Consider the following 21,619-nt stretch of genomic DNA (forward strand, 5'->3'; position numbering starts at 1 on the left):
GTTTAAGGGGTGCCTGGGTGGCTCAGTGGGCTGGGGCCTCTGCCTTTGGCTCAGGTCATGATCCCAGGGTCCTGGGATCGAGCCCCACGTCGGGCTCTCTGCTCTGCAGGGAGCCTACTTCCTCCTGCCTCTCTGCCTAGTTGTGATTTCTGTCAAATAAATAAAATATTAAAAAAAAAGTTTAAGGAGAAAAAAAGAGAAAAAATACAAACATACAGTTACGTGATAAATAATACTAGGGATATAATGTACCTCGTGATGACTAGAGCTGATGTTGCTGTATGATGCATAGGAAAATAGAGTAAATCCTATGAGTTTTCATCACAAAGAGAAAGGTTTTTTCCCCCCTTTTTTTCTTTTCTTGTTATTCTACCTAAATGAGAAGATGGATGTTGGCTGAAACTGTTGAGGCAATTACATATATTTCACAATATATGTAAACCAGAATGTCATACTTGTATGCCTTAAACTTTCACAGTGATGTCTGTCAATTATTTCTCAGTGAAACTGGGAGAAATAAACTAAGGTACAGAATAGAGTGTGAGATGAGATACAACTTGAGCAAAGGCCTAAATACATATTAGTTATAATTTCAGAGAACTATATAAATGTTGGTTCACCAGACCTGCCCAAAACACTATGGGACTTTTGGAATTTTCTTTCTTTTTTTTCTTTTAGATTTTGAAAGAAGTTTAATATGACGTAGAAGTTGCTAAAATAACACAGAAAGAGTTCCCACATATGATTCACCTACTCATCCCCAGTGTTAACATCTTACACAATGACACAACTACCACAACCAGGAAATTATCACCAGTAGAATATTCTGCTAAGTGAACTATAGGCCTCATTCAAATTCCACCAGTTGTCACATGCCCTTAACTTTTGGGGGACAGGGGAGGTTCCATCATTCCATGAATTTTGTCGCAGGTATAGATGTGTGTAATCACCATCATAATTAGAGCATTACAACTTCAAGAAACTCATTTTTGCTACCTCTGTATAGTCACATCTGTCCCCCTGGCAACCACTGATCTGTTTTTCATCACTGATAATTTTATAATTTCTGGAGTGTTATGTACATGATGACATACATTATGTAGCATATTATGATTGACATATTATAATTTGCTTGTGTCACTCATCAGAATGCCCCAAGATCCGTTCACATTGTTGTGTTTATCAATAGTTTTTTTAAATTTTATTGCTGATGTTGCACAATTTGTGTATCCACGCCCCCACTGAAGAGCATTTCAGCTTTTTCCAGTTCTTGGCTAATACATGTAAAGGTGTTGTGAACATTCATGTATGTTTTTTTGTGTAGACATGAATGTTCATATTTCTGTGGTGAAATCTGGAGTCTTATGTCTTTTTTCTTAAAGGTTTTATTTAGTTATTTGTGAGAGAGAAAGAGAGGGGGAGCACGAGAGGGGGGAAGACCAGAGGGAGAAGCAGACTCTCTGACGAGCAGGAAGCCCAGTGCGGGACTCGATCTTGGGACTGCAGGATCATGACCTGAGTTGAATGCAGTCGCCCAACCGTCTGAGCCACCCAGGCGGCCCTAGAGTCTTGTGTCTTTAGAGGGGTTTATAAGCAAGTGTTGTGTTTCACAGAATGAGCAGTAGAGTGGAGGGAACACAAAAGATACGGCTTCAGCCTTGCTTTGTCATTGATCAGTAGTATGATGTTAGGTAAGCCCTTCTCTCTAGGACTCAATTTCTATCTGTAAAATGAGAGGCTAGGAACCTATGATTTCTTTAGTCTCTTTCTTTCTTTCTTTTTTTTTTTTTTTTTTTTTTTTTTTTTTTGGGAGGGAGATGGGGTAGAGGGGCAAAGGGAGAGGGAGATAGAGAATCGTAATCAGGCTCCACACCCAGCACAGAGCCCAACATGGGGCTTGATCTCATGACCTTGAGATCATGACCTGAACCGAAATCAAGAGCCAACTGAGCCCCCCCACCAAGATGCTCTTCTTTAGTCTTTTCTACATCTAACAGTTCTGTGGTTCTGAAGAGAAAGAAAGGAGGTTTCTACCTCATTTCATATGGGATTTTTAGCCATACACATAGAATACCAGCTACAAGCCTAGATTATACCTCTCCCACTTTTTTCTAGCATGTTTGAAATAGTTACCTTGTGCGGAAAGAGAATATGGGGATAAAAGGAACTAATCTTAATGTGACAAAGGCTTGGAAGTCTGAGCCCTGAGGTGAACGGACTCTAAATGCCTATTCAAGTCCTTTGCCTTCTCTCCCTTTAAACTTACATAGAATTGCCACATGGCACAGGGTCATTCCTAAGTCACATATATAGAGCAAATTGTCCTCTTTCTTTTTTTTTTTTAAGATTATTTATTTGTTTATTTGACAGAGATCACAAGTAGGCAGAGAGGCAGGCAGAGAGAGAGGAGGAAGCAGGCTCCCTGCTGAGCAGAGAGCCCGATGTGGGACTCGATCCCAGGACCCCGAGGTCATGACTTGAGCCGAAGGCAGCAGCCCAACCCACTGAGCCACCCAGGTGCCCAAATTGTCCTCTTTCTGTTGCCAGTACTTTTATTAGTTAGACTCAGGGTAAAATAAACATGGAATGTGTGTGTGTGTGTGTGTGTGTGTGTTGTCCATATATATGTATGTGCGTTATGTATATTTTGTAAATGTTACAATATATGCATTCTTATATTGTATATTTATTTTCAAAAGTCAGGAGGTAATTACACAAAGTATTTGCAAGTCTGAGGTTACTGAAGTTGTCTGAGGGATGTGATTATCTTGAGAGGCAATTCTGAGAGTCAGAGAAGCACTTGTGTGAGCATAGTCTGTCTTTCTGCTTCTCTCTCTCTCTCTCTCTCTCTCTCTCTCTCGCACACACACAGACACGCACACGCACACTGGTTAAAATCATGGAACAAGAGCCAGACAGCCTGGGTGCGAATCCTGACTCTGCCAGGTACTGGTTATATGATCTTGGGCAAGTGACATAACCTCTGTGTCTCTCAGTTTCCTCTGTGGGATGGCAATGATATTAATAGCGCCAACTTCAGAGGGTTAATAAGATGTAAATGAGTTAAAATATATGAAGCAATTTGAATAGTTCCTACTGCATTGCGGGAAGTGTGTCTGTCAGTCGATGTCTGTGTCTGTCACTTCTCGAAATGGCCTGGCTGCCACCACCCCATCCACAGGGCTTTTCCAGCTGCCACAGTCCCATTCCCCACCCACCTCTACCTGCTAGTACCCCTCACCCACTCCTCTGCCAAAAAAAATTAACTCAGGCACTGAGGCAGTAGCTTGCTTAATTCTGCCTCAGTAATTTCTTTTGCCCCCTAAGCTGTAGTTACTCCAGTCCAGGGGACTAAAAATCCTATTAATAATTTTGCATAAATTGAATTAAATAAAAAGAGAGGAAAAAATAATTTTGCATATCCGCTAGGCCTTTAAGTGATAATCGTCTTTTCAAATCTAAAGAAACAGATAAAATCCATTTGAAAAACAGCACCCCCCTTCATTTAGCTATTATGTAAAGCCGGCAGGAACATCTTTGAAATGTTACATTGTTTTGCTTTAGAAAATGAAAAAAGAAGATTGTCTCATCTTCCTCTTCCTTTCATACATTTGAACCTTCCTCCTACAAAAGGCTGTGGTGGTGGTGATGGTAGCTTGTGTGTGGGTGTGTTTCTGTTTCTGTATGTGTGTGTGATATCCCCCTAGTGTGATCTGGATGAATACCTTAGCTTAGACGCTGCTGTAGTCGGTGCTACATTGGCTTCATAAACATTGTGGATTCTTAGTCCCCCCGCCCCAGGCTTATTGAGATTTAGTTGACATAAAACGTGGCATAAGTTAAGGTGCACAGTGCGATGCTTTGATCTACATGTATATTACAAAATGATTACCACGATAAGGTTAGTTAACATGTTCACCACCTCACATAGTTACCTTTTAGGTCTGTGTAGTGAGAACATTTAGCACCTCTCTCTTAGCAATTTTCAAGCATACAACACAGTCTTGTTAACCATAATCAAGGAATCTATCAAAGCTGAACTCATGGAAACAGAGAGAACATTGCATTTTCTTGAACGCACCGTTTTAAGAGAGTAATGAATTCTTTGCAGCCTCGTAAGGTGACAAAGCTGTTCATAACAACTCGTTGATAATCCATCAGATGTCCAATTTACCTCCCACTTTCCCTTCTCATCTCCTTTGCACAGAGAGTGATTTTCCCATTTCTCTGAGTACTGTGCTGGCTTTTCCTCTCCCCCTTGTTCTCAACAAGGGTGTTAACTAACAATGGTTAAGGTGTTACTCTAGTTTTAAGATCCTGACATTTTATCTAGGTACATGCAAAGTCTCAAAATGACAGCTCAGCTCTCCGTAATGTATCTGCGACCTCTGTTTCTAGCCTTATTTCCCTCCCTTGCACCTGCCGGGCTGATGTGCTTTATCCAAACATCCTCTACTTTCCTGGCTGTGCGTTGGTTCATGCTCTTCACAGAATTCTCTCTGCCTAGAATTCTCTCCCTTTAAACCCCATTTCTGTGTGCCCAAGTCTTGCTCATCTTTGAAGACCAGCTCCACTACCTGAAACCTTCCCTGATCCCCCGATTGCCCTATGCCACAGGCGAAATTTGTTTTCTCTTCTCTGTGCCCTCATGGAGCTTTGTTTGTGTTCTGTTACATTACTTGTTCTGCTCTACCGTGAATTGTAATTAGCTGAGTTCATTCACACTCATCTCCTCCACTAGACTAAGTGCCTCAAAAGCAGAAGCTAAGTCTTTTTCATCATTCTGTCCCACACAGTGAACCCCCGTAGACCCTAGTAGTACATAGGGTAGGCCCTCGATTAATGCTTGCTGATAACAACTCCCCCAACTGATCTTTAATGCTGGCATTTCAAAATCTTCTGTGGCAGGGGAGGAGATCTTCAGACAGAAGATCTCTGGGAATGAGCCAGGCTGGCATTGACCATACAGTGGAGGACACCGAGATGGAGATGCCTACGAAGTGTTCTGTCCATTACCACATAAATGAAGGTCACCTGACTCTGGCTGTAGAGCTCATCCACAACTTCATTAATATTGTCCCACCTGACCAGGAGATCTCAGTTCCTTCTGAACTCCTGGGCAGTGCTCCTCCGAAGGGCTGATGGATGGGACTGAGCCAAGAGGAGGGTATGAGTGAGGAAGTTTCTCATGCAGTTGAGTTGGAGGGAAGACTGATGCACTTTAAACCCAAGAATAAAAGACCTATAGAATGGGCATGTGGGAGATCCCCCAAGAAACTATCAAATAAGCTCTGGGAAGGCAGCTGAGGGTAAAAAGGTCTGGTCCATTTACATTTCAATAGAGAACAGAAACAATTACCTAAATACAACTTTTTTTTGTGGCCTCTTAAGCCTTTGCAACTTGTGGCTTTTGTGAACTCCCACGTATTTATTTCCTTGTTAAAAACCATCAGTAAAATCCTTCTAATGGGATATGTGTGTCAGTGTCAGGGAAGGGAGGAAATTAGGGGAAGAATAGGTCTGACTGTAGGTGTAATTTTTGAACTGGAAGGTCGGAAGGAACTTTGGGATATGGTAGGGTGGGCGGTTGGAGAAAAAAGTGCAAAGCAAATTCTGGCTGCCTTTGGGAAGAAAGAAAAGAGCACAGAGCAGAGCAGAGGACCTGGAGACCTGACAAGAGAGGCTCCCTAGTGCATAGGTCTTGGAAACCTTGTGCTGAGACTCAGTCTTTGACATCAGAAACTGCTTCCCGCCCATGCAAAAATTGCCCTGTTTAGGGGACAGAGAGATTTATACAAGTAGGCCGCCAAGATTACTCTACTGGTAATTTTTGGAGAGGGTAGATTTTTCCACAGATAAAAAGCCTTCTTGTCAAACCCGCTAGCCCAAACCAAAGAGCAAAGGCCGAAAAAAGATCTGGAATCTTTTGCCAACCAACCAACCAACCAACCAAAAATGCTTATCAAGATAAGCCCAGTTGTTTTCAACTAAGGGTTAATAAGCAAGTGAAATACGCCAGTGCATTTTCAAGGAAAACTGCAGAAAAGGAAAATACCAGGGCTTTCAAGTACCTTCCAAGCAATTTGAGATGTTTTATTCACATCATGAAGACAGTTTTACCCTGGAGTATTTCCTTTTCAGAAACTACTCAAGGAACCTGCTCTCTTGGGCTGCTTCTTGACATGGAAACATTTTAATGTCACTGCTTTACCTTTAGTTTGGGATTTTGCCTCTTCAGCCCAATTTCTGCTCTACTACTTGTGCCTCGCTGTTTGATTTCTCGCTGTCCAAACCCCTCCCTAGCTCCCTCGCTTCCGTCCACATTTTCTCCACAAAATGCCTTTACTATAGTCCATTTTGTAATGTTTGTCATTCTTTTTGTGCTTTTTCATTTTACTAAATCAGCCAGTAAATATTTGTTGTGTGTAAGGCATTGTGCCTGTTACAGCAGGAGAAACAAAGTGACATAAAAACTTTCTTCAAGGACCTTGCTGTGAATTGAAGATTTTCCAGCCAGGGAGTGTATCTCATATTTGACCTTTCCATTGGATTCCTGTTACTCTCTTCGGCTAGGTCCTGTTGACATCACGAGAATTTCCTAAATCATAGCCACCCCCCCTCCCCAGCTTACCATTACGCCCAATCATATCAATCCCAGTTCAACTCTTTAAAAAAATGAAGTTAACTTGATGGTTGCCAGAAGCGCGGGGAGGGTGTGGGAGAATGAGTACATGGGTGAAAGGGAATGGGAGGTACAGACTTCCAGTTGTGGAATAGATAAGTCACAGGGAATGAGGGGTACAGGATAGGGAATATAGTCAGTGGCATTGTAACAGCATTGAGTGATGACAGATGGTAGCTACACTTGTGAGCACAGCATAAAATTGTTGAACCACTGCATTGTACACCTCAAACTAATGCAACGTTGTGTCAGCTATACTCAAATAAAAATATATATTTATTTTAAAAGTTCATTCTCTCACCATCCTACTCTCCAAAAAATATTTTCAAAGATGCCATATTGCCTAATGAATAAAGCTCAATTTCGTTGGCTTGGTTCAAAATTTCCCTCCCTTTTACCTTTAAAATCAAAGTCCTGCCCATCTTTATGGCTCAAGGCCCACTTCATTCAGGCATCTTTTCTTCACTTCCCCACCAAGAGCGATCTCTCCCTTCGATTTCTGGAGATTATGTTCTACCTCACTCATTGGTATGCTGCCTTGACTAGTTTGTTTTGTATGCATGTGGCTTTTCCCCATTCAGATTGCAGATTTATGGAGAGCAGGGCCTGAGCATAATGCATTACACACAAAAGATGCTTAATACATGTTTGATGATGAAGACGGGGATGATTTTTCCTGATTTCAGGGTATGTATAGGATGGGTTCTAAGGATGAGTGGCTAAGGAAAGATTCTGGAGGGAGGGGAATGAATTAATAAGGCTTTTACAGTCACAGTCCTAAAGGGATAAGGACTTCAATTTACTGATTCCTTGGCTGGGAGCCTTGTTGTATTGCCAGAGTTTTAGTGAGTTTGAAAAGAAAAGGAGGGGCAGGACTTTGGGACTGCTGTGAATTTATGTGGAGAATGAGAGAGAGGTAGCAATCAGAAGTAACTGAACCTGAGTAACTTCAATAATGATAGTAGCATTAGCCAAAACAAAACAAAGAAGAAAAGAAAGAAAGAAAAAGGAAATCAGAGGTGGAAACCAGATTTAGAGGGGAGATGATGATTTAAGTTTTTAAAAAGATTTTTATTTGTATCTCTCTCTCTCTCTCTCTCTCTCACACACACACACACACACACACACACACAGAACAAGCACAAGCAGGGGGAGCAGCAGGCAGAGGGAGAAGGAGGCTCCCCACAGAGCACAGAGCCCAATGTGGGATTCGATCCCAGGACCCTGGGATCATGACCTGAGCCAAAGGCAGGCGCTTAACTCTCTGAGCCACCCAGGTGCCCAGTGAGTTTGTTTTCAGATATACTGAGTTTAGGGTAACTTGAGTAACCAAGTGGACACGTCTAGCAAGCAGTGAGATACTCTCTACCTCTATTCAATTCCATGCAACAAATATTTACTGAACATCTGCCATATGCCAGTCACCATGTTGGAGAGACAGTCAAAGACGACACAAGCCCTGTCCTCCAGAACTCATGTTTGAGTGGGGAAGACAGACTAGTAAATTCCTCTGGCATAAGGTAGTAAATGGTATAATTGAAATATGAAATTGAATATGAAATTGAAAGTGCAGTGAAGGTATAAATAGGGGACAAATTGCATCCGAGTGGGTGAGAAAAAGTTACAGAAGTGAAGAGTTTTGAGCAAGGCCTGGAAAGAAAAAGTAGACGTTTGTTCAATAAACAAATAGGGAAATGGCTTTCCAAGTGAAAGAAGTCTCAAGCCAAGGCACAGGTCACAGAAGTGTGGGGCATTCTAGTGATCTGAAATGACTAAAGAGAATGGGATGACAGAATAAAGATGGATGGAGCAAAAGAAGTAACTGGTGTCGGAGACTGGAGGAACTTTGTTACACTAGCCTGTGGAGGCGGTTTAGTGCAATGGTTAGAGGTGTAGACGCCAGTGTCAGACTCCCGGGTCAAAATCCCATCTCTGCCACTTACTAGTTCTGAGTGAATCCATTAGTCCCTCTGTGCTCAGTTTTCCCATCTGTAAAATGGGGTTGATGGTACCTGCCTCGTAGGATTGCTTTGATGGTTGAGAGGGCTATGTGTAAACTGATTAGGGTCCTGCCTGGCATATAGTGAGGATATGTAAAGGTCAGCCCAAGGGCGAAATGGCAAGAAACAGACCACTACACCATTGTGTACTACACCATCCACAGCTTCAAAAGGAAACTACGGGAACCAAGTCTCCAGATACTCTAAGCACACATTCAGGGAACACTAGGTGAATTTCTTCTCACAGGAGTGGGAGTTTCTAGAGAGGGTGAGGTTCTCTGCCTTAGAAATGTAGATCCAATTTAGGAAAAGTGTGAACAGCCTCAGTGGGGGAAAGCTCTAATGGCCAGAGTGGGACTGTTGACTCACAATAAATGGGAGCTCTCATTATGGTATTCCCTCCAGCAAGTGGAAATCAAACGAAATCAGGCAGTGACACCACACGCGTATTTTATTTCAGTTGAGTAAGAAACAGAAAATTGGCCGGCAGAGGATGAGCGAACAGGCAGCAGGGTCCAGTGAGGAGTACTTTGCTTGGCTCAGAATATGTAAAGGAATCCTCTGAAAGGGGCTAGCAATCGGAAATGCAGACCTACCTTGCTAATGAAGCCTATCTCACCCCAGGAGTTTGGATGCTCTCAAGGAACCCATTGTCTCTTCCTCGGCTTTCTAGAGCTCTGCTCCAGCACTCCTGGAATAGACTCTTGGAATGATTGTACTTCCCCGTGTGACTGCAAAATGGAACTGAACCCCGTCCACCCACACAGCCGGCCCTGGGGTTTCACTTGACAGAACTGGGTGTGAATGCTGGGCTTACCACCAATAGCTGTGTGATCTTGAGTGAGTCACTCAAATTGTCTGAGCTTCAGTTTCTCCATCTGTGAAACGGGAACAAAAATGGCTCCTCTATTATGAAGGGCTTATGGTAATTACATGAAAGAATTTATCTAGAAAGCGCTTGGAACACTGAGTGCTTAAGAGTTGTAAGTTCATCTCCCTTCTTTTGCCTTTATACTTAGGTCACCCAAAGATCCCTGCTCTCATTTTAGCCCTTCTGGGGGCTTCCTCCTGTCTAATGTCCAGAGTAGTAGAGATGGGAAGAAGGAGAAATCAGTATATGGAAAGACGGTGAAAAATGGTGGCTCTTTTTTCAACTCCTGTCCCCCCAAATCTGACTTTGTGGTAAAGATATTTTGATGTAGCCAGTATTCCCAAATGGGAAAGGTATTCAGATTCTGGATGGCCGAAGGTGAGAAGTATCTGCTAAGACATCGTGACAACTCTACGAAAATGTATCTACGCATGTGTATATTTACTCTGAACTCATGGCTGTGCATTCGTATGTTTTAGGATGAGATGGGAACTAGGAAAATTGAAAACATTTCATTTTTAGCATGGTAGAACTAGATTGTTGTAATGTTACCTTAATATTGTTGTGCCTGTGGAGAGGGATCCTCTTTTCCTGACATACTTAATTCTCCTTACCCTCTTTTCAAAAGAACAACAGGAGGAAAGGGTGCTGGAGTAAAGGGAATTATACAGTGGGAATAACATGCCCCCATCTCATCTGTCCTTCTGCCCAGCCTTCCATTAACCATCATGATCTACCAGAGGCCGGAGAGCTTCCTGTCTGTGGTGCTTCAATGCCCTTGCATCATTAATATCATCATCTCTACCCTTCTTCTAGGAGTGGATCTAATGAGGGAGGTATGGAAGAAGTTCTGCATGCTTAGCGTCAATCCCAACCTTTGAGAACCAGCAAGGGAAAAAGGCAGCAATCACTGTGTAATATTCTGGACTTTCTTGGCAGGTGAATACTGCTATGCATGAGGCAAAACTCATGGAAGAATGTGACGAGCTGGTAGAGATCATCCAGCAGAGGAAGCAAATGATCGCTGTCAAAATCAAAGAGACAAAGGTAAAGCATGGAGCTTCAGTGAGGCCAAGGCAGAGTTGACTTTACAAATGTCAGAGTTTCATCCTGATGATTCCAGTTTGAACTTGGATCGTGAAAGTAAGAAGAAATGGGGTTAGAGGGAGGGAGGCAAAGAAGAAGCGATGTTTGGCCTAGTGCTATAAACCTGGTAGAAATGATGAGTTCTGGGGTATTGGAAATGCTCTATACCTTGACTGGGTTGATGGTTACATCGGTGTATGTATATGCAAAAAAAAAAAAAAGTCATTGAGTTGTCCACTCAGAGGTGGGTGCTTTACTGTAGGTATGTTATAAGTCAATCCAAAAAGAAAAAAAGTGATGGTAGAAATGTGGGCCAGAATTACGGAAGGACCATGCGTGCTATTATGAGGACTTTGGGCTCACCCACAAAGGCATTGGGAAGCCATCCTAGTTTCTTAGGAAGGGAGAGAGTGATCGATATGGCAGAAGTAACCAGGGTGTATCCGAACAGGATGACACTGAAGTCAGGGAAGCAATCTAAGAGGCTTATGGAATGATTCTTGATAGGAGTCGATGAAGACCTACACAGGGGAAATGTCAGCACAAGTGGAAGGAAAGGACAGAACAGGAATTACTAGAAAGGAAATGATGGGAATCCTCGACTGCTCCACTGTAAAAGATGAAGGGAAAGAGAAGACTTCCAGGTTTTTAGCCTAGGAACTGAAGAAGTAGGGTCAAGGTCAGGTGTGAGCCTCCATGCATCCTTATGGTTGTAGGCATATTGGTCAGCCAGTCAGCATAGTGATAATAAGTTCATGCCAGGTATACAGTGTGAGGATTATGAGAGTCTGAGGTGATGATCAATACTTTGTGCCATGCTGGGTGGTTCCAGCCAACGCAGGAACTGAAATTCCCGAGAACACAGATCTGTGAATGTGCAGGTGCTCATAAGAATACAGAGAGAAAGATACTCTTTGGAAGGTAGAGTGCCATAAAGAACAAGGAAGTACTTTTTATTAAACTCGGCTCTGAAAATATATCAACCATAAAAATGGGTCGATGGAGATCCCTGGGTGGCAGGGCTTCCTTTGATACTTTTTATTTTCTAAATACTCAACTGTGAGCATGCACTCTTGTTCTAATCAGAAAAATTAACGTTTTTGTCCATGAAAAAGAGGAGGCAGATGACTGAGAGTGTATGAATGAGTGCGTTGCAGCCTAAGTAAGCGGGCTGTAGGTGGGAGGAGGGGCTGGCAAGACAGAGACGGTGGGGTGAGAAGGTGAGTGGTTAGTACGGGGTCCATGGGATATTAATAGGCCTTATTTTTAGCATTGCTGCAGCAGATCTCCTTCGTGTTGTTTTATCGTTTTTAATTAAGCCCTGGATGTTGAAGCTCATTTTTCTTCTGCTCATTCCTTTAAGGTTATGAAACTGAGAAAGTTGGCACAGCAGGTTGCTAATTGCCGTCAGTGTCTTGAGCGCTCAACAGTCCTCATCAACCAGGCTGAACATATCCTGAAAGAAAATGACCAGGCCCGGTTTCTCCAGTCTGCAAAAAATATTGCCGAGAGGTGAGCAACTTCTCTTCTTTTCTCTAGGCCTGCTCTTAGGAAAAGGGTGCAGCTGGAAGTCACTGAATTCTGTTTGGGCACCTACATAGCAGCTGCTGCCCGAAGATCTTACCAGATACTTTTTTACTAAAGACTCAGTGGTAACCTCTAGGTAGCTTCACCCCTTCTGCCAGTGCACAGCAAGCCACATTCCCTAGGGAACTAGGGAACTAGCTAGGGCTCTGCCCCAGCTCTCTGCTGCCCATTCAGTGTTGGAGTTTTCTTTTTTTGTTTTGATTTTGGGTTTTTTTTTAAAGATTTTATTTCCTTGTCAGAGAGAAGGGGTGAGGGAGGGAACACAGGCAGGGGAAGAGGCAAGGGGAGAAGCAGACTCCCCACTGAGCAGGGATCCCATGCAGAGCTCGATCCCAGGACCCTGGGATCATGACCTGAGCCAAAGGCAGATGCCCAACTGACTGAGCCACCCAGGTGTCCCAATGTGCTGGGGCTTTCTAGGTTGGTGTTAGCATAGGGGCAGAGAGACTTTTGGCCACAGGGACAGGTGTGTGCCCTCTCTGAGTCTTTGTGCAATTTTTATTCCTTTCATTTAGTTATCTCTCACACAGATGGATAGAGCAGTAATTCTTGGGCTTTTGTTTTTAATCAGTCATCCCCTTGAAAATGTGATGAATGTCCTGAGCCTTCTCCTGAGGGGGAAATGCATGTTAGATACGTACATGTAGAATTTTGCATGTGATTCTAGAGGACTCATGGGTCCTTTGAAGGCCATCTATACACCATGTGCAAAGAATCTGAAGTCTAAAGTGGCACATTGCTCAGTAGAGTCACAGAGGCTTTAAGGGGCTACAGAGACGTATTAGGCAAACTTGGCCTCCTTCTCTGTCTCCCATTTACTAAGGCTTTGGCTCCATGTACACAGTATTCCTTCTTCCTGCTTCTGCCAGCATTCCGGGTGACCCTGGCTTCCACATGGCTCCTTGCCATCCCCTCCTCCAGTGACCCTCACCTCTGCTCCCCTTTATCTACCTGCTTCCATGGCTCCCATGCTGAACCTTGCCATCAGTCAGAATTACACTGAAATCATAAATTAACATCCCCGCTCTGTTCTAGCTACAACCGCTATACTTAAAGTTGATTGGTTTTCTTCCAGAGTCTCTATTCTTCAACTTCATCGGGATCCCTAAGACCCGACTGCTACCTACCAGCTACCTACTGTCTTTACTTCTTTCTTTGGTCTGTTGAGGCTCTGTGATTTCTCATGTCAGCTGCTCACTCTTGTTGCAATGTACCCACTTCCCTGGTCTTTTTATCACACCAACCTGATCGAATCCCCAACCCCGAACCAGCCCAGTTCTTTCTGTTTTCTTTTTTAAAATATTTTATTTATTTATTTGGGAGACACAGATAGTGAGAGAGAGCATGAGCAGGGAGGAGAGGGGCTTCCCACTGAGCAGGGAGCTCAATGCAGGACTCAATCCCAGGACCCGGGAATCATGACCTAAGCTGAAGACAGATGCTTAACTGACTGAGCCACCCAGGTCCCCCTCTTCCCACCTTTTCCATGTCTGTATTTGAGTTGCAGAACCCAGCTAGAGAAAACCACATAACCAAAGAGGTTGGTATTATCACAGCACACATTTATGGCTTCTAATCTCACTGGGGCCCTGAAATCCTTCTGCGTCACCTTGATCAGCTTTCTTTTTGCTTTGTCTCCCTAAAGACTATTTCAAGTGTTCTGCATTCAACTAAAAAATTCCAACCCTGCCACCTTCCCCCTCATGCTCAGCAAATGACTTCACATCCTTTTTTAAAGAGTGGCAGGTATGAAAGGACAAAGGACAAAGTTCTCAGCTTCTCAAACCAAACTGCTGGGCATATTTACATCCAAATCCATCACTTTTGCCTCCCCACTCCCCCTTTTTTTTTTTTTTAAGTAGGCTCCATGCCCATTGTGGAGCCCAAGGTGGGGCTTGAACTCACAATCCTGAGATCAAGACCTGCTGAAATTAAGAGTCTGACAATGAACCGACTGGGCCACCTAGGCACCCCTCCCTTTTGATTACATTGTATTATTTGTGTTTTGGCCACATGCTTCTCTTTTTTCCCATAGCTTCAGTTTTTCCATTTCTCTAGTTGACTTCATATCCACCTTTAAACCCACTCATGTCTCTCCTATCTAAAAAATATAACACCCACAACTTTCTCTAATCTTACACCCCCTCTGGCTATTGCTGTATCCATCTCTTTCCCGCATAGCAAACTTTTTCAAAGACAGTGCCATGTCCTCACCTCTGACTTACTCTTCTCCAACATTAGAAGTTATTTATACTAAAGTAATACTTGTGCATAGTTTAAAAAATCAAATATTACTAATAGTCATATTATAAGAAAGAGCAATCTCCTCACTGCTGGTTTCTGTTCTCCAATAAGAATAATACTGAGCATTGATTCTGTGTTGAGCATTAGTCTAAGCCCCTGCAAGTGTTAACTCATTTAATCCTCACAAGAAAAACCCCTTATGAGATAGATGCTATTATTATCCCCATTTTACAAGTGAGAGAATGAGGCTCAGAGAGGTTATGTGACTTGCCTAACATGACCCAACTAGTAAAGGATAGAGACAGGAATCAAACCTAGGGAGTTTAGTGCCACAGTCTACACCTTCCTAGCAAAGCCAAGAAGTTTCAGCTCTATTAGGTATTTCTGTTGGCATGGCCTTTACATTTCTAAATAACATTCTTATATTGCTATTCCCCCCCCCCCCATTTTAGACATTAACAATTGACTTCTACAAACCTGGAAATTTTTTAGCCATCATTTCCTCAAATAGTTTTTAGAATTTTTCTTTATGAGAGAGAGAGAGAGAGAGCGTGCGAGAGAGCGAGCGCACCCATGCAGGGTGAGGGGCAGAGGGAGGGAGAGAATCTCAAGCAGACTGTGCACTGAGCACCGAGCCTGATGCGGAGCTTGATCTCACCACCCTGAAATCCTGATCTGAGCTGAAACCAAGAGCTGGATGCTTAATTGACTGAGCTGCCCAGACGCACCCCCTTGAGTATTCTTTATGCCATCTCCTTCCCTTCTTATGTAGACTCCTATTACATGTATGTTACGTTCATTGAAGTTTGTCTCAGCCCTCCGATACTCTGTTCCTTTTTTAGCTATTTTTTCTCTGTGTGTTTCATTTCAGTAGTTTCTGAACTACTTTTTTTTTTTTAATTATCTTTGTGAGATATAATTGACACATAAAATGGTATGTTTTTTAAATTTAATTTTTTTCAATGTTCCAAGGCTCATTTATGCACCACACCCAGTGTCCCATGCAATCCGTGCCCTCCTTAATACCCACCACCAGGCTCACCCAACCCCCCACCTTCCTTCCCTCTAAAACCCTCAGTTTGTGTCTCAGAGTCCATAGTCTCTCATGGTTCATCTCCCCCTCCAATGTCCCCCAACTCACTTCTCCTCTCCAAATCCCAATGTCCTCTGTTTTATTCCTTATGGTCCACAAGTAAGTGAAACCATATAATTGACTCTCTCTGCTTGACTTAGTTCACTCAGCATAATCTCCTCCAGTCCTGTCCATGTTGATGCAAAAGTTGGGTATTCATCCTTTCTGATGGAGCCATAATATTCTTTTCTTTTTTTTTTTTAAAGATTTTATTTATTTGAGAGAGAGAGAGAAAGAGAAAGAGAGAGACAGAGAGACAGAACGGAGGAGGGGCAGAGGGAGAAGCAGACTCCCCACTGAGCAGGCAGCCTGACCCCAAGCTCGATCCCAGGACTCAGAGATCATGATCTGAGCCAAAGGCAGATGCTTAATAGACTGAATCACTCACCTGCCCCTCATTTTGATAGTTTCTAATATATCTTGGCATTCACTAACCTTTTCTTCTGTAATGCCTACTCTGCCATTAATCTCTCCAGTGTATTTTTCATCTCAGACATTGTAGTTTTCATCTCTAGAAGTTCAGTTTAGTTATTTCTATAATATCCATATTTCTACTTAAACATATTTAGCCTTTCCTCTAGCTTTTGAATATATGGCACGCAACACTAATTCAAAAAAGATGTATGTACCCCTATTTTTATTGCATTATGTATAATAGCCAAGAAACCTACATGTCCTTTGATAGATGAATGGATAAAGAAGATCACAGACACAGGGCGCCTGGGTGGCTCAGTGGGTTAAGCTGATGCCTTCGGCTCAGGTCATGATCTCAGGGTCCTGGGATCGAGTCCCACATCAGGCTCTCTGCTCCGTGGGGAGCCTGCTTCCCTCTCTCTCTCTCTCTCTCTCTCTGCCAGCCTCTCTACCTACCTGTGATCTCTCTCTGTCAAATAAATAAATAAAATATTAAAAAAAAGAAGATCACAGACACACACACACACAGAGGAATATTACACATCCATAAAAAAGGATGCAATCTTGCCATTTGCAACACCATGGATGGACCATGCAAAGTGAAATAAGGCAGACTGAGAAAGACAAATACCGTATGATTTCACTCATATGGAATCTAAATCAAAACAAAACAAACAAAACCAAAACAAATGAACAAACAAAAAGCAAAATCAGACTTACAAATATGGAGAACACACTGATGGTTGCCAAGGGAAAGTGGGTGGGTGATGGGCAAAATGGGTGATGGGCAGAGGGAAATACAGGCTTCCAGATATGGAATGAATAAGTCATGGGAATAATAGGTACAGTATAGGGAATATAGTCAATGGTAGTGTAATCGGGTTGAATGGTGGCAGATGGTAGCTACACATGTGGTGAGCAGAGCATAACATACAGACTTGTGGAATCATTGTGTTGTATACCTCAAACTCATGTAACATTGTATGTCAACTATACTCAAAAGAAAATTAAAATCAGATCTTGGGCAGAGCATGGAATACAGTTATCAAAATTGTCAGAATGTCTAATTCTAACATTTGTGTCAGTTCTGGGTCAGTTTTAATTGATTGCTTTTTCTCCTCATTATGGGTTGTGTGTTTTTTTTTCCTTCTTTGCATATCTGATCTTTTTTTTTTTTCCTGGATGTCAGACATAATGAAATTTATCTTATTGGGTGCTGTATATTTTTGTATTTCTATAAATATTCTTAAGCTTTGTTCTAGGACATGGTTTGGTTTCTTGAAAATAACTTGATCCTTTTGGATCTTGTTTTTAAGACATGTCAGGTGGAATCAGAGCAGTGTTTAGTCTGAGTCACATTTTCTGTACTAGCGAGGCAAGACATTTCTGAGTACTCTCCTAGGTGCTCTATGCATCATGAGATTTTCCAGTCTGGCTTTTGGGAACAGACTCTATTCCTGGCCCTTTGTGAGGACCAGGGATTTTTTCCCTCTCAACTGTTTTTAAAAAACTTTTTGAAATTTATTGATTTGAAAGAGAGCGAGAGCACAAGCAGTGGGAGAGGGTCAAAGGGAGAGGGAAAAGCAAGAAGCAGACTCCATTGCTGAGCAGGGAGCCTGGCGTGGGGCTTGATCCTGGGACCCTGGGGACATGACCTGAGCCTAAGGCAGACTTTTAACCAACTGAGCCACCCACGCACACTTTCCTCTCATCTTTTAAGGGAGCTCTTTTCTTGGCCTTGGGAAGTTTCCTCACATGCATGTATTGATCAGTATTTTCTTGAATACTTAGAGGGGAACCTTCCGGAGGTCTCCAGAATTCTCTCTGTGCAGCCTTCTCTCTGATACTCTGCCTTGTGAACTCCAGCCAACTTAGTCTCTTAGAGTCTCAGTGTTCTTAATTAGAGACATCATCAAGATCTGCCTGATTTTCCCTTCATGTACTATTTCACTCTCTTAATTTTGTTGGAACAATTTTTTCCCGTGGTCTTCCAAGAAAGAATGCATGGGAAGTAAATTTTCAAAAACTTTTTGTTTAAAAAATATTTGAAATTTATTTTCACATTTGGTAAGTTGGAAATAGATTTCCCTTATAATTTTGAAAGCATGGCTCTGACTTCTAGTCTCCTAGACTTCTCCTGACTTCTAGTGTTGGGCTGAGAAGCCCACTGCTATTTTGATCCCTGATCTTTTGAATGTGACCTATATTTTAACATTTGAAGGTTTTAAGGTCTTATCTTTAATCCCATTTTTCTTAAAATTTCCCAAGATATGCCTTGGTATGGGTCTTTTATCATTCATTTTTGTTGGGCACTAAGTAGGTCTTTCCAATCTGGAGGCTAGTGACTTTTCATTCTGGGAAGTTCTCTTATATTTTTCACTAACAATTTCCTCCCATTTATTTCCCCTCTTCTCTCTTTCCAGGACGCTAATTAGTCAGAGGTTGAACATTCTAGATTTTCTCTCTGATGTTTAAAATCTTTCATTTCCTAGTTTTCATGACACTGTCTACTTGCTCTGTTATCTGAGATGTTTCCTTAAGTTTTTATCCAGTCCTTCTATTAAAATTTTAATTTCAGCATTCTTATTTTTATTTATAAGAGCTCTTTCTTGATCTTTGCTTTTATTTTTTTTTTTTTTTAGCATTCTGTCCTTGCTTTGTGGATACAAACTATTTGTTTATCTTCTTGAAGATCTGGACAATGATTTAAAAACTTCTAAGCTCTGCATTGTTTTGGTCTCCTCCAAGTTCCTTTTCTCCATTCATTTGTTTAAGTTGCTATCTTCCCCTACATGTTTCGTAAGCTTTCAGCTGACTGTTTGAATTGACCACTAGAGGGTGACTGGAAGATCTGAGGTGATGGGAACAGTTTGTTCCTTGGGGAATGTCACTATAGGATAAGGTGGAATGCCAGATTTTAACTGAGGGGACCCAAATGTCAGTTCTGTAGGTGTTTTCTCTTCAAAGAAAGAATCTACCAATCTCCTGCTTCTGATGGGGGATGAGGGGGACTAGGCTGGCTGCCACGATTCTGGGATCCAAGCAAGAAAAGGTGGCTGAGGGTTTTAAGACTGCTTTTGATGCGGGGTGCCTCAGTGGCTCAGTGGTTTAAGCCTCTGCCTTCAGCTCAGGTCATGATCTCAGGGTCCTGGGATTGAGCCCCACATTGGGCTCTCTGCTCAGTGGGGAGCCTGCTTCCCACCCCCCCTCTGTCTGCCTCTCTGCCTACTTGTGATCTCTGTCTATCAAATAAATAAATAAAAATCTTAAAAAAAAAAAAAAGACTGCTTTTGATGCAGCGTCAAAGCTCTGCAGAAACTGAACCTCACATCTCCTGCCAGGACGAGGGAGGAGTAGTCTCTCTGGTCGAGTGGATCTGGGGTCTAGCTGTTCTTCCTATAAACTTTCAACTGTCGGCGGCACAAAATCAGCTTGACGTTGTTGGCTTCCTGACCCAGCTTTCTCTGGTCTGTTGTTGGTTACCGCTCATGCATCCCTTTCTAGCTTCCAAACATTTGCTGACAATCTCTTACTTGCTGGCATGTCTTTTTCCATTCTCTTTGTCTTTGTGGGTTTATGACATTTTATTCTTTGACTGTCATTTCAATGGTATTTCATGAGAGCAGAGATCAAACATAAATTTAAACCACATTATTCAATCCTCCCCACTCACTCAAGTCTCTGAAATGTCTTCTGCCTCTACCACACTATTCCCGGTGTTCTTTCTGAGGTCACCAAATGGATACCCTGTTGCCAAATCTAATAGACGTTCCTTTGTTTTTTGTTTTTTGTTTTTTTAAAGATTTTTTATTATTTTTTATTTTTATTTTTTTTAAAGATTTTATTTATTTATTTGACAGAGAGAGATCACAAGTAGATGGAGAGGCAGGTAGAGAGAGAGAGAGAGGGAAGCAGGCTCCCTGCTGAGCAGAGAGCCCGATGCAGGACTCGATCCCAGGACCCTGAGATCATGACCTGAGCCGAAGGCAGAGGCTTAACCCACTGAGCCACCCAGGCGCCCCATATTTTTTAATTTTTTATAAATATATATTTTTATCCCCAGGGGTACAGGTCTGTGAATCGCCAGGTTTACACACTTCACAGCACTCACCATAGCACATACCCTCCTTTGTTTTATCTTACTGTTTCGTCTTCCTTAATCACTCAATAGGGGCGCCTGGGTGGCTCAGTCCTTAAACGTCTGCCTTCCGCTCAGGTCATGATCCCAGGGTCCTGGGATGGAGCCCCACATCATGCTCCCTCCTCCGAGGAAAGCCTGGTTCTCCCTCTCCTACTCCCTCTGCTCTGTTCCCTCTCTTGCTGTGTCTCTGTCAAATAAATAAATTAATAAAATCTTTTTAAAAAAATTACTCAATAACCTTTGTTCCTACTGACAATGATTCGTACTTGAAATTTCTCTGCCCTTAGCTTCGGTGAACGCTTCTGCTTTTCTTCCTACCTACTGATTTTCTTTTTGCCTTTGGGAGCACATCGCCTTTGACCTATTCCTTTAAAGCTCTTGTCTTTATGATTCTGTTTTAGGCTATTCTCTTTTCTCTTGAGAATCATCTGCTCAACCTCAATATCTTCATCAGTGGTTTCTCACAGGGTCTGAAATTCTTCCCCACCAATAATAATTGTAATAATCTATTATGGGCCAAGACCTCGGTTAAAATGAAATTCTAGCTGGGAGAGTATTCCTTCCCCCCTTACAAATGACACTTATCATATTGTCCTTGAGAGATAACTAATGTTGTTTTGCTTAAACATATTAAACATAGACACACACACACACACACACACACACTTACATATACCCCGATGCCATTTTTACTCATCCTTAACTTTCAGCCACTGCTAACATTTGGGAATATAGTATCCCAATATTTAGATTTTTATTTTTTATAAGATTTTTATTTATTTAAGAGAGAGAAAGACAGTGTGTGACTGGAGAGGGGCAGAGGGGAAAGGAGAAGGAATCTCAAGCAGACTCCCCATTGAGCATGGAGCCCGCGGTGGGGTTCGATCCCACAACCATGAGATCATGACCTGAGCTGAAACCAAGAGTCAGATGCTTACCTGACTCAGCTGCCTGGGCACCTCTAGATTTAATAAATATTTCACAAACAGAGGGTCATGCTGTATATACTTCATTATACCCTATGTTTGAAACTTAGCAATATATCATGAACTTGTCCCTGTCATTGAACTGATTTTCAGTGGCCTTGTAGTACTTCATCTTTTGATGTATTACATTTACTTAGCTCAGTCCCCATGGTTAGAGAGTTAGGGTACATATGGTATGTTGAATGCCCTTACACCTCAGTTGTTTCCTTAGCAATAAATTTATGAAATAGAACTGTGATGTCAAAGAATATTTGCATTTTAATCTATGTTGGTATTTAATGCCAAACTTATCCCCAAAGTTCGTTATCAGTTTCAGTCCTAATAAAATATGTAGACATTATCTCATACCAGCATAAAAAGCTCCTATAATTGTCATTATTTATAATCTTCAATGCAAACTCACTTTAATTTACATTTATTTGATTCCTCATATAGTTGGCTTTTAAATATATTTTTTAATATTTTATTTATTTGTT

At 42.1% G+C, this 21,619-nt stretch overlaps 1 protein-coding gene across 4 annotated transcripts in view; it reads left to right on the forward strand.

Moving 5' to 3' along the window:
- The window catches only part of MID2 (midline 2), a 99,200-nt gene that overhangs the window by 59,959 nt on the left and 17,622 nt on the right, over positions 1-21,619 (forward strand). For all 4 annotated transcript variants that reach the window (XM_059156596.1, XM_059156597.1, XM_059156594.1 and 1 more), the window contains exons 4-5: positions 10,493-10,600; positions 12,003-12,151. In XM_059156596.1, the coding sequence (XP_059012579.1) occupies positions 10,493-10,600; positions 12,003-12,151 (257 nt within the window). The remainder of the gene's footprint in view (positions 1-10,492; positions 10,601-12,002; positions 12,152-21,619) is intronic.

This window comes from Mustela lutreola, chromosome X, assembly GCF_030435805.1.
Source record: "Mustela lutreola isolate mMusLut2 chromosome X, mMusLut2.pri, whole genome shotgun sequence".
In the NCBI taxonomy this organism is placed as follows: domain Eukaryota; kingdom Metazoa; phylum Chordata; class Mammalia; order Carnivora; family Mustelidae; genus Mustela; species Mustela lutreola.